General features: G+C 37.8%; 1 protein-coding gene across 1 annotated transcript; it reads left to right on the top strand.

Annotated features, from left to right (window-relative positions):
• The first annotated feature begins 493 nt into the window (after positions 1–493).
• LOC110457061 (cubilin-like) lies at positions 494–14,597 on the top strand. The gene is made up of 10 exons (XM_021508158.1): positions 494–786; positions 6,898–6,957; positions 7,517–7,610; positions 8,120–8,229; positions 8,725–8,895; positions 9,168–9,258; positions 9,873–10,003; positions 11,115–11,264; positions 12,336–12,374; positions 14,315–14,597. Exons 2-10 carry the CDS (start codon positions 6,900–6,902, stop codon positions 14,437–14,439), a joined length of 969 nt encoding a protein of 322 aa, XP_021363833.1. The 5' UTR covers positions 494–786; positions 6,898–6,899; the 3' UTR covers positions 14,440–14,597.
• Positions 14,598–14,684: the final 87 nt, after the last annotated feature.

A 14,684-nucleotide genomic window follows, 5' to 3' on the forward strand; every position in this document is an offset into this window, starting at 1 on the left:
AATATTTTACCAGTTATGTTACATTTGAGTAGTTTTTGCCACAAGCCTATTCGCCACACCGAATCGAAGGCTTTTCTAAAGTCAACGAATGCACAATATAGTTTTCTACCGGAGGATAAATATAACGTTGTCAAAACGTGTAAAATAAAAATGTTGTCTAGTGTTGAGTGACCTTTACCAATACCACTCGATAAAGAGAATGATTTCCCGTCATAAGTGTCTTCGTGTACGATAAACAAAAGAGGGTCGGTATGTTACACCGTCAAGCCCTGCAGCTAGCACGTCACTAGCTTTAATTGATGCGTGTCCAACCCTGCAGACGAACGTAAAGCATATATAACTACATATATACACAACAGTCGCTAAGATATACAACTTTAAAGCCACAACATTGCGGTGAGTGTTTTATTTCCTTACGTAATATCTATTTATCATATGATTCTGTTTGTTTGTTTTTCTATTACACAGACCATACGCTACATGTATGTATGGTCTAGGTTTGGCCGGAATTTTCTATTCCGGGTTTCGCTCCAAGATTTAGACACTCCCTAACCGCGATGCTCATTGATGCATCACTTTTGTTGTGCCACAACATTAGGTTATTTGAACGTCCGATCTGTTGATTTTGCTGTTTATACGTTTTATACACAGACATTAACTTACGTCTACGTGTCTTCATATTTTTAGAAATACATACTAGCAGCGGATAACCGAAAGCACGTGTTTTGAATCGGTACGGAAGGTGCTGTTGTTTACATTTTGGCGGATTTCCCACAGATACTACCGGTAAGTAAACCATGCTACATGTATAATTTTAAAGAGAACTGCATGTATAGTGATTGGTACTGAACATGTTTTAAATAGAATGTGTGTATCTGTTCAAAAACATTGAAATATTCTTGATGATTTATGTCTAGCCTCCAGGTCATGAGAATTATCATCAGACAGAGCGGGAACTGAGTCACTTCTCTTGTCGGCCGGTGTACGTGTTTACATACACTCGCATACAAACACATACATTTGCTGCATTTGTCTACTGATATGGGATCAAACGTGCATTCTTCGACGATCAGATGACGATCAGATGCATTACATAATACATGGTTTGTTTAACGTGTTCGGGAAAGGTCGGGTGAAATCGAAAGTAGTCGGCCTACACACACGATAATGCAATAATGACGTGTTACTGTTAGGTGATGGTATTAACGGTATAAATCAGAAAGAACAAAATAAGTCACTTAACGAATTTCCGCCAGGCTCTCATTAGGATGACAGTGTGTGCCTGGCAATTGTGTAAGATTGTGTATTAGTCTCTGGGCCTACGTACAGCTTTCCGGAGCTAAGATGTGCAAGAAAATAACAAATATCCCATCCTGACCATCCTGTACAGTCCCATACATAGGTTCTATCCTCTCCTTTAGTTCACTAAGTAGTGTGTTCTTCAGGGTATTGTGCACGCATGTGTATGATATGATGCATATATATGGTTTAGACTGCTACACTGTATCTAAGTCCGTGGTCTAGGGTACGTGTACTTTTTGTTTAAAATCTTTACAGTCGCTCTAGGCCTAATGTATTACAAAATCACAACTGATAGTGATATGTCTCTGATGTATTGTTAGTTTGCATTCACAAGTGACAATCTAACTAAAATAACTAAATTTCCATGAACATGTGAATTATAAAAGTTAATGTAAGACGTCCCACTCTCTGTATATCAATTTTAAAAAAAATGATGAGGCTAAGTAATAAATTTTCATTTTTTCCCCCCGAGTCAACAAATAAATGCACTGTGAAAATTCCAATTCCATGTAGATAGATATATAATTATATGCATATGTAACGTAGATAACGTTGGACGCTATAGGGTACATTACGAAAAAATAGCAGAAATGTTTGTTTGTATGACTGTCTCCGGAACTCAAATACTCGAGTTTACATTCCCAGCTAACACAAAAAGACCTATTCTTCTCTTGGTATACAAGTTTACAAGGATGAAGAAGAAAGAAACGAAACGAAAAGAAAACGCCGCTATCTGTATGGCGGTATATAAATCGTTTAGTTATTTTTGCGATAATTGCTCTATAACATTTGACAACTCATGATCATGTATAACAAAACCACGAAAACGGTATAGTTATCCGTCGTAGTATGCGGTGGTTTATTATGTAATAGATCGTATGTACTGCATTCAAATGTGTATACACGTTTGTAATGCCTTAGCTCGTCAATTGCCTTACACATGACCAGTATAACAAAAGAGTGTACTCTCGGGGTTTCCTGTTACCTAGCCTAGACCGTTGAGTCTAAACTAACTTTTATTTTACTATTACAAGATATTTCCGTGTCCCCGTCGTCGGCTTAAGTACCTTTAAGTACCTCGTTTTACAATACCCAGCCAAATATCTTTGATTTATTTCAAACAAACACAGTTATAGCGTAAACGCAAGTTATTTCTTCGCTCTATTTATATGTATTTGAAAAACGTTTTACAAAGTACAAACCTTCCTGACTACGTTCATGCAAGTAATGTTATCTGAAAACCAGAACAATGCTAACACTTGGCAAATTTCTGAAGCGTATAGATAGATGGTATCAACTTAGATATGACGTTTTTTCACACGTGAGATATTTATATCGATCTGAAGATCCGTGCTAACAATTCAGCGTCGCTCCAAAGTTTCATATTTTATTTCTATTAAACACATATACTGCCACTATCTTGTTATTTGATACAACTTAAGCTAACAGGTCTGTCCGGGACACCGTGCTTGTCGATGGGGAACAGGTGTTTGTGCACGTAATCGAACTGTCGAGTGCTTCCATGGAAACCATCTCGTTCATCAATATTCATTGCCGAATTAGTCACCCTGTGCTAGATGCAAGACTGAAAGCGTTTGTCAGACCACACAATATTACAGTCGTGTTCACCGTTTAGGCTAAAAATAGGTTAGGTACATTTGTAGGTAGTAGTGGACATTTTATTTTCCCTCATTGTTATGTAATCTTTACAGTGTATACAGAGAAAACACTGATTGTTGCACCAAATGTCCCCCTACTAAATAAGGTCCTGGTCTGGACTCATTTCCAAATGAATCCACTAGTACTCCGAACGAGGGCTACAGTTGTAGCTACGCCCCTTTTGAAAGTATGAACATTAAATCCAGTTCACAACCTGCGCGTCTTATAACACAAGGTGAATATCTTGTCCGGGACATTTCCATGGAAGTAAACTCGAAAATTTGAACATAAAAAAATAAGTTTTTCACTTGACATTTTTAATTTCTGCACGGATTTGTTCAAGCCGTTATATCTCGGCCTGTTGATGTGTCATCGTCCTACCTGTGTGATTTAAAAATGCATAGATGGGTTACTAAAACAGCAATCAGTTTATTGGTTACCCGAATAACTTATAAAATTAGATGATAATTAAATGCCAGGTATTGTTTGACATTTTTTATTATAATTGATATATCCGAAACTTTTTGGGAAAATATCCATGTCTGTATGTGATTTAAATAAATCAGCATCGTCTATATAGACAATTGGTCACGCACATGCAGCTATATTATCATTTAGTAGCTGTTGATAGGGCGTTAAACGCCTTGCAACTACGCTCGCTGCAGAGCGTACGTAAGTGAGCGTAACCTCTGGAGTATCGAGTATGGAAATTGGATAAAAAGAAAATGTATCTTCCCGCAGAATTTCCCTGCGATTAGTAACATGTTTCGGGGGATTTTGTCCAAATATATTAGAAGATATAGTGTATCATACAATACGTTGGAAATAATATAAATGATATACTCCGGCTATAACACGAATCAAATAGCAACATTTACAACAAGTTGGTCCTCGTGTTTAAACATCGTGACCGTTGAGCTAGTGATCTCTAATAGGAGTAATTACCCGTGACCTTGTTCAGGAAACGTGTTATCGTCCTCTTGTAGCCCAGTGATAGTATCAGTTACTTATAAAGATGGGTGTCTTATAACACTGACTTGCCTGAAGTCCTGATGTATAAAGTAAAAGAAAACAAATTTTATGATAACTGCCTTGTTACTGTAGTTAGTTTTTCCCTGTATACTATTATAAAGACAAGGCCCGTAAATCATAACAGGGATGTTGTCTGCTGTGACACCCAGACAAGGCCAGTATATCATAACAGGGATGTTGTCTGCTTTGACATCCAGACAAGGCCAGTATCATAACAGGGATGTTGTCTGCTGTGACACCCAGACAAGGCCCGTATATCAGACCAGGAGTGTTGTCTGCTGTGACAACCAGACAAGGCCCGTATCATAACAAGGGCGTTGTCTTCTGTGACATCCAGACAAGGCCAGTACATCAGACCAGGGGTGTTGTCTGCTGTGACAACCAGAAAAGGCCCGTATCATAACAAGGGCGTTGTCTGCTGTGACATCCAGACAAGGCCAGTATATCAGACCAGGGGTGTTGTCTGCTGTGACACCCAGACAAGGCCCGTATATCAGACCAGGGGTGTTGTCTACTGTGACAACCAGACAAGGCCCGTATCATAACAAGGGCGTTGTCTGCTGTAACATCCAGACAAGGCCCGTAAATCAGACCAGGGGTGTTGTCTGCTGTGACATCCAGACAAGGCCCGTATCATAACAGGGATGTTGTCTGCTGTGACATCCAGACAAGGCCAGTATATCAGACCAGGGGTGTTGTCTGCTGTGACAACCAGACAAGGCCCGTATCATAACAGGGGTGTTGTCTGCTGTGACATCCAGACAAGGCCCGTATCATAACAGGGATGTTGTCTGCTGTGACATAAAGACAAGGCCCGTATATCAGACCAGGGGTGTTGTCTGCTGTGACAACCAGACAAGCCCGTATCATAACAGGGATGTTGTCTGCTGTGACATCCAGACAAGGCCCGTATATCAGACCAGGGGTGTTGTCTGCTGTGACAAGCAGACAAGGCCCGTATCATAACAAGGGCGTTGTCTGCTGTGACATCTAGACAAGGCCCGTATATCAGACCCAGTATGTTGTATGCTGTGACATTCAGACAAGGCCCGTATCATAACAGGGATGTTGTCTGCTGTGATATCCAGACAAAGCCCGTATATCAGACCAAGGATGTTGTCTGCTGTGATATTCAGACAAGGCCCGTATCATAACACGGATGTTGTCTGCTGTGACACACAGCTAGGCCCTTATCATTCCGAGGAAGCTGTCTGCTCTGACAAGCAGAGGACGCGTTGAAAATCTCGGGAGTACCGGTCATAGCGGGGATGTTATCTCTTGCGACAACCAGAGAAGCCCCATGCAGGTCACAGCGGGGATGTGACAGCCTGGCAAAGCCCGTATCATAACTCGGATGTTGGTTGCTTTAACAACCAGAGATCGCCCCTTTCATTCCGGGGATGCTGTCTGCTCTGACAACCAGAGGAGGCTTTAACAATCTAGGTAGTTCTGGTCATAGCGGGGATGTTATCTCTTGCGACAACCAACGAAGTCCGGGTCGTTGTGGGAATTGAGTTTCTTTAAATGCAATTAATTGCGTGTGCGCTTCGAATCGAGGCCGGCGTGTGTTACTGGTTTTCATTGACTTCGTTAAACCTAATAAAACGCTAACCAAGTCCCTTGTAGCTTGGGCCGTTTTCGTTTATTGCTATCCAAACGGTTGAATCGGTGGGACCACAGTTGTTCGTTTATGAAATAAGGTCGGACCTAGTAATCTGATGGTGCTTTAAGGCGAGCGTTGAAAAAGCCTTGCAAGGCCTGCATATACCCGAAAATGTTACATTCTAAAACAGACGAACCGGTTGTTCCGCATTACCGAACAAGCTCTCTAGGTGATAAGGGCAAGGGAGGCAACTCGTAAAAATAAGCCTACCCGAATCGCGAAAGTTGGTGACTTCGTAACTGAATTTTCTCCGTAAAACATGTACATTGTACATGTAAGCTTGAATGGAAAACATGCGTCACAAAAATAACTACTGCAGACTTTCGTAGGGCTATTTAAAGTTTGGTAATGGATAGAGATTTCAAGTGTTGATAGGGACGCAGCAGTGACAACTGTACAGGCGTTTTCTGGGGGAGGATTTATTTAACAGGCTACCAGACTGAACGGCAGAAAACATCAATTTTGCTATTTGATCCATACCACAGTTTCATTTACCTATTACCCTAGTGAGTCATTTCTCATCGTGTTATGAAAAAATAACAGTGAGACATTACATATAAAAATTAAAAATTAAAAACAAATCCATGTGTCAATTTGACAAAATGTATTTTACGCATGACCTGGGCAAAAATAAAACCCCAATTAAAACAACAAGCGTGTATTTTTCTCTCACACCAGGAAAAATATGAACATTATTGTACAGTCCATATGGATCTGCACCATAAACGTTTTTAATGACGGGTGAAATATCATAAACGTGTTGTAGTGGCAAGATAACTGTTATAGGCTTAAATAATGGTTTTTGACTTACCATGTAAAATATTCGGTTTCTATGATGGAGAAGAAAATGAAGTGCCTTTTAAAAGCCGTATGTAAAATACATGTACGGGATAAACGGGCAATGTAAGGTATGCTAGTGTGTTTTCATGTAATTGATATTAAACGAAACAACAATATAAACATATTTGCCCAAAGCACGATAGAGACCTTTCAATAAGCATTCGGCTTTGGGTCTATCTTTCAAATATTTATCACCAGATCTAATTAAGAACAGGGACAAGATGGCAGGCAAAACCAGGCGCTCGGAAAGTTGCCTTGTCTGTACGTTTTTACTGTGGTTATCACACATAATGTATTTTAAAGGAGGGTTAAGAATGGTTGTTGTTTTATTTACATTTGTTTTAATCCGTATTGGGATCTTCGTTTTACGTTTCCGGGTTTTTTTCTTTTCTATTTTACAGACATGATGGAGATGCGACTAGTTGGTCTGATGATTTTGTCCAGCATGCTCCTAGGTAACGGTGAGTATATGTTATTATTTTGCAACAGTTGTGAAGCGCCCTATCTATATCAAATTGCAGCGAAAGCACCCTAGCACCTATCTTCGATACTCTGCACCGGATTGGTCAGGTTTTTAACTTGAAACCTATCAAATAGCTAAGCGGGTGCGTTCGTTTTGATCATGCTCTATTCCAGGGTTGAACGAAAGTAGATGCATAGAGGATAGATACAAGTGTAATGGTTTCCCGTTGAAAACTAAATATTTTTCACGATTGAGAAGACTGGTTTATTGTTCCTTACACATTGTCACAGTCATATTTTCCCTTACACATTGTCACACTGATATTTTTTTATATTTCACTGATGAAAATGTTAAAAATGAGGAAGGTATAGATATTGCGGTTTTTAGATGTTTTGACAGTGATCATATTGAGTGATGGTAAGAACGTGCTACCCTAAGTTGTGAAGGACTTTCAGCTGATTGAAGTTGTATTTTACCCCGCGAGTGAAGTTTTTTTTAACAGTTACGATAATAGGCACATGATGGAAAAATAACTGTATTATTTGTTTTCATACCAGTGGACGCACAGGGGACATGCGTCCCTATTGACACAGCACTAGAAGACTTCCAAGTGAAGCGTTTCTTCAAAGAAAGCGATACAGGTTTTGAGAAGTAAGTAAAATGGTCAAACATAGGGTGCTGTGGTTAGCCAAATCATGTAAATACTTTTATAAATTGGCCGAAATGATGCCGAAACCATCATCAAACTAATAGCTACATAAAATAACTAGGGAACATATTTCAAATACCGGAAAGAGTCTGGCACCATGAATTGTAGAAACAACTTAAGAGTGTACGAACGGTTAACAATAATTTAAATGACAAAAATCCTAATCATCAGTTTATATATGGTGACTTGTATACGCCAGGGTTATTCCCTGCTTCCAATTTTATTCCTCGTGTTTATGTATAATAGCTATGAAATTTTACACCCGTGAAATTAAACATCTTGCTGCCGTTATGCAACAGGGTTCTGCCCTGTGTCAGTTGTATCATTGATGTTCATTGTGATAGATATGGAAATTTACGCCCACGAATTTAAACATTTACATGTATACAATATCAAGAATATGCTGGCAGCCGCCTGGTAGGGTATTGTAGCTCTTGTGTTTATTTTACAGTGGTTTAAGTTGCTCCTGGACGCTTAGGGCTGTCAATAACGAGAGTACCATTGCCTACCAGATCACGAATATCAACCTGGGTATTGATGACCTTCTCAATGTCTATGCAGGTGATGTACCGATTTATTTTTTGCGACTGTTTTTGTTGATTCAAGATGGTTTTAAGCAGTGGTCATATTGTATCACAAATATCTTTAATGAGTGTCATTTTCTAAGTTCAATATGGAGAAGAAGGATGTTTTAAATTCCGTGAAAGAAACTTATGACATAATTTGCAGAGGAAGTTGAGGTCAAAATGCATTGTTACTTGACCTCATAGTTAGAAGATTGACCAATGAAATAACGTCTAGAATGTTACCAACTAGTGATAGCCAAAAAAGTCGTCCACCTTTGAGCAGTTTTTATCCAATGAGTTGAGAGTGAGGAAAGTTATAGTGCTTGTTGGAGAAGTGTATTTTCTCCAGATATTTAAGTCCATTAAAGTCCTTAAGCCGACCATGCGTTCACGTACTATTAACAGGACCACATATAAAGAACAGTTCGATTTATACTGAACCATTATCATACTATTAAATGTAAATGCTTGTTCACATGGAATGTTGTAGGAACAACCACATCTGACCCTAATGTGTTGGTCAATCATACTGGTGTAGGATCGTCACAGAATGTAGCCAGTGTAGACACACCAAACATCCTTGTGACGTTTGAAACAGGAACCGTTGCGCAGACAACTCGACAGACTTTCGAAACTTTTTTCATTGCAGGATCAGACAGATGTAAGTTTCGTTGAATTTAAATAGTTGCTAACATGCTCAGTTGTTTTTAACAAAAACCTTTTTGCTGGATTTAGGTTTGCCGGATTTAAGAAAATTATCTATAAAATTATCTATAAAATCATACGTCGGTGATATCATGATTACGATTTTGAGAGCTTTTTATTAGTAAACAAACATAAAACAGACAAATAATGAGTTGAAAATCGTTTTTTTGCAATTTTAAAATGTATACGAATGAGAAAGTGATATCCAATTTTTGTAAATATTTCCAGCCGGAGCTGTATCGTGCGTGAATCAGACCCTAATAGCTACTGCTGATTCACAGCTTTTGACGTCTCCCTCATTCCCTGGCCTGTATCCAACGTAAGTAGTAGTTGTCTAGTGGTAGGACGCGGGTTCCTGACCCAGGGGTTGGGGGTCTGAGTCACAGCACGGCACTGTGCAAGTTACTTTACTCCGCTTGTTCCAGTCTACTCAAGTGTAAATAAGTAAGTGGTTTGGCAGTGTTGGAATTGTTGAAAGCTAGCTGTGAACGCCTTAATGGCAGTACCGGTTGTTTCACAGGGAGTTGAGAAAGATATTGGCTGGTTGCAAAGGCCCTATAACCACGGTTAATATCATGTGAATCGCTTTGAGACCACTTACGACCTAGGTTGTGATAAAGTAGTTTAGAAGAACCTCGAATTATTATCACTTTGATTATTTAAGTTTTTCTCACGTCTTCTGACGAAACAATAACGCTTCCAAAATGAACATTCATATAAAGGGAAATCACTCTCTATTTCTTGAAGACTCGTTATTGTGTCATTGCAGTTACGTATGTGAAGGAATGTTTTATCTTCACAAAGGGAGACCACTTACTGTTTAATACAGAATAGTTATTGCGTTATTTCAGCTATCACTGTTATGCACACAACACACCGCTAAGGATCGGTGCTGTTGTAAAACATGTTTTCAATCACATCTTTATTTATCAGGTCCGAGCAATGTAGTTGGACCATCTCAGCACCAGAGTCTGCTACTCTTGAACTGACATTTTCAATGATTGACATTGAGGTGGGGGACTCGCCGGACATCTGTAACTATGACAGACTCGTTGTTTATCTGCGTAAGTATTGATAGGACAACTCTTGCAATTATCACAAAATTTGACAATGTGCGAAAACTGTTAAAGCGGTGATTGATATCCACGGATTTACAAGAAATGCAAACACAATTAAATTGGTTCTCTGTTTATATCGACGTGATTTGAATTGCGAACGGGAACAGTATATTATGGACAATTGATCATCTTAGATTAGGTATTGCGTAAACCTTCATTTCAATATAGCTAGAGTGGGTTTACTTGTATGTTTTAAATGTTTTTTCTAGTTCCTTCTATTTTTGTTGTAAGCATCCGATTATGCCTAGATTCAGATTCAGACTAAAACTTCTTTATTGTTGATTGTGTTTTAAAACACATTGGAGAAAAACATAACATATGCAGTATTTACAAAACAACACAAGACCATGGTATGATAGTACAGCATTACACAATGCTATACATATACAGTATGAAAAGTAGTCTTGCATCTACATGTACTATTATATTAAAATCAAAACGTTATATGCAAGACATTTAAAAGACTGGGGTGGCTAGTGGATCTGAAGAGTTGGAGAAAGAGGTAGAGGGACCGGAGGTTGTACTGAAGTCACACCCCTTTTCAAGTTGACCAGTTCATCATGTCATTGTGCCTTTCTAATTTATGACTATTGTAAATACGCATTAGATCTCTTTTTCAGTCTTCGAATACCAACTGGATATGTACTGTACGGGAAATTTACTTTTTATTCTGATAAACATATACATATATTTATTATATCCAAAGAAACGTAAATATCTTATAACAGTTTTTGATAAAATTTGTCTCATATTGTAACAGACTTTTTTCTTGATCAGTGTTATTGGGAGTGGATAAAAAACATATCAAAATGTATCAGTTGGGAGAAATGGAAAATGTTTCAAAAAGGGGAGGAAATAATCGGACGTTTTTGTGCGGAAATCCACAGCAGGGCTTTGCTTTGATAATGATAAAGGAAAAATATTTCTCTCATCACGACCATATCAAGGAAAATGAATTTATAGGTTACATGAAGCGTACTGTTTTTCATCTACATTATTATGTTGGAGTATACTAAGTACTATCTTTTCCAATAAGTGATACCTTTTACATGCTTAGCCGGCCAAAGGGACAGCCCGGAATTACTGGTGTGTAGACGTAATATTTGGGTCCAAGAGACCCACACCATAGCAAATAACCAGGTTCAGCTTGACTTCGAGGGGGACGATTCGGATTCGTATGGAGGATTTGTGTTAACTTACAGAGCGAGTAAGTACTGATGTAAATTATATTTTGAGGGCGTTTTAGTTTGCTAGAAAAAATGAAATGATGTGCTGAGTTTATACTGTAACGGAAATGAATAAAAGCATGAAAAAATGCTTTTGTAAATAAAGAAATTGTCACAGATCATTACCAGTCTTATTTGATATTTCTTTGGTACTTCCAGGTAAATAAAGTCAACTGTATATCATGTTTTCTTCTTGCTTCAGTTATGAATTAAATACTGTATTTTTATTTTACTTTTGTTATCTTGATATAAGAACTGTACTAATCCGTTTTATTTTATTTTACTTTTACTTTTGTTATCTTGATATAAGAACTGTACTAATCCGTTTTATTTTCATGTGATTTCAATTAATATTTGTTAATTGCGTCAATACATACACAGTACATTCGTCATAATGGCGCAAATGTACTGATTCTCGGCACAATGGCATAACAAGCGTTATGCATATACACAACTCAATGTTATTCATCCCTCCTATACGTATTTGTGTGATGTTTCCAATGGTAGTTTGAGGTAACCGTCGGTACGCTCACTTACGTTCTCTGCACCCCTGGAATATGTCACGACAAAATGGAAGTCTCAATATGCACCAAATTGTGGGTAACACAAGGTCTCAATATGCACCAAATTGCGGGTGAGACAAGAAGACTAGTTTGATCCTTTGATGTACATCAACAGCATCTCGCAGTCGACTAACGGTAAATTTGACTTGCTTGAAGTCGGGTGTCGCTCCTCGGTAATATTCAAAGGACAAATATTTGCAAAGCGATTGTTTAGGTTTTTGTTACCCGAGACCAATCAAATAGTTAGCCGAGTGCCTTCAATATGGCATTGGTATAATCTAGGGTTGCAGAGAGCGAAAATGAGCGGAACACCTGGAGTATCCAGGATGGTGACATATAAGCTGTCCATAGTATGAGATTTCGTTATGATGACTATTATAAATCCATTTTAGCCCTATTTTGATATTGTCGCCAAATGCCCGAAATCCCGTAACAAACAAACAGGCAATAAAGATTTTGTAATTGTAAATTGTACATGAATTGTTTCAGTTCTTCCACCTCCAACAACAACTACTGCGCCACCCACAGGTTAGTTCTAACAGACGTTTAATGTAAGTCGCATCTTTGTCAACAAGTCGCACGTTTCTGTCTCCGCAATCGTAAGTATTGTCATATGCACGTTGTGATTTTTCTTTTATAGATTATAAAATTACGTTCTAGTTAGTTCATGTTTGTTACGGTCAAATACCCTTGCTCTCTATTTGTATGCGTTTAAAACGATAAAGTGTTTATATTTGATGCTGACTTTTTAAAGTAAAACGTACACACAATGATCTGCATGCGCTTTCCACTTTATTTGACTACTGTACTTATAATTATGGTGATGGGTAATATTATTTCATATGGCTTGCTTTCATTGAATCGCCGGGCTAGAATTTAGGTGATCATTTGTATGTGTTTTTTACATGGATAGCTAAAATTATAAATTTGCTTTTGCAGACAAATCTCCTGTATCCAGGACATGACTATCTGATATTGCCACGAGAAACACATTTGCTTTGAAATAAGATGTTATATCATCGACATGATTTATGTGTTTGGAATATAACATGAATTCATATTCAACCATTAACTAATTTTTACTCAGAAATATTTTCTTAAATGTCATTTATCATTAAATTCAAGCCCTGTAACAAAATGATTTCATACAGATTGATTCATGCGTCTTGCCGTTATAAAGGGATATTTAATTTGACTGACTTAGTCATGCAACCTTATATTTATATAAGGTTGTCTGAATTACACGTTGTTTATTTGTTTGTTTACACTCAGCTTCACGTTCTATGGTTAGAAATTTTTCATTGCTTGATTAACAATTCGGCGTTTTTATTGAAACATTAATTTGCATGTTTGCATTCTCACTCTATTGACAGTAACTAATATATTTCCTTTGTAGACTCCCATTTTATTCTTGATTTTATAGATTGTTATATAATGTATAATCATAGACTTTCTCATTGAAAATGTAATGCTCATTACCCGTTCCTGCTTTTGAACTTCGCAGGTATATTATAATCACTTTCTGACTTCCGTTCGATATAATTTATCGGGTATTTTGCATTGGAGCTGAGCTTTTCCTCTCTGGGTTCTACCTCGTCTCCTAGCAGAATGATGGTTTACTTTCTTACCATCATTCGAGGGTGCATACATCCATGAATAAAAGGTTAAAGGTACGTCTTGTGTTCTAGTGATATATAAACATGATTTTACCATATATTGTCATATTTGTGTTGAAATGTATTTTTAGAAAGTTGATATTAAATGTTGATGCTTTCCCTACAAAATACGTTTAAAAAGATGGAAACCTTTCTTAGAAGTTGAACCTGGTTTAGTCTTATTAATGCCGTGTATTTTTTCCACATTGATCGCAAAAACATTATAAAAATATTGAACACATATGGAAAGGATGTCTGTTGTATTCTATTTTGTAAGTGAGGTGTATACACTTTATGATGATAGACTTTTGAACATCACGTCCTTAGATAACCTTGCTTGTTGATAGGACATTAAACTCTGTAAAACCAACCTGCCAAACTTGCAACAGAGATTTAACATTTGATATCCTGGCTCCAAATGTCGACCCAACACTTATTATTTATCTGATGCCCCAACAACTTTGTAGCATTTTGATAAATGGTTCTGCTAATTTGTCAAGAGGCCAAAAACAATTACATTTCGTAATCTGTACGATTTTAGAACCCTCTCTCTCTCTCTCTCTCGCTCTCTCTCTCGCTCGTTTAGTGTATTTATATGACGATGTGTGTGTATGAAAGTGTGGATTTTGTGTCATAAGTAGGTGTGCCTTCGTATGAACAGTGGATGTTTGTGGAAATTGATGTTCATATATAATTGTCATATTATGTATTTATGTGTTACATGTGAGGAGAACAACACGTAGTCAATGGTTGTTTGTAATCCTCGTAAAACAAAAAAAATTAATTATATCGATTTCACCCTTATGATTTCAGAGAGTACACCGAAAACTGACCGTCATGGATGCAACCATGGACATACAGGATATGAAGAAGAGAACAGTAGCAACAGTGATCCTAAAAGTGCCGGTCTTAGTGATGAGGGTGACTCAGATCAGTAAACTTTTGCCATGTCTGGTTCCCACGTACTGTCACTGAACTGGTTTTATGACCTACTTGATACTTCTACATGCTGTCTTCTGGAATGATATTTTCTACTTCACTCAGCTGTTAAAGTACTTGTGTATGTTGTAATCCAATAAATACTCTGACGTATGTTTGTGCTTGTCCTGTTTGTCAAATACCACTTAAACAACCAATAATACATGCTGTTGTAAATTTGTTGACTCAGACTTGACTTCCCGTC

This window comes from Mizuhopecten yessoensis, unplaced genomic scaffold, assembly GCF_002113885.1.
Source record: "Mizuhopecten yessoensis strain PY_sf001 unplaced genomic scaffold, ASM211388v2 scaffold9023, whole genome shotgun sequence".
Classification (NCBI taxonomy): domain Eukaryota; kingdom Metazoa; phylum Mollusca; class Bivalvia; order Pectinida; family Pectinidae; genus Mizuhopecten; species Mizuhopecten yessoensis.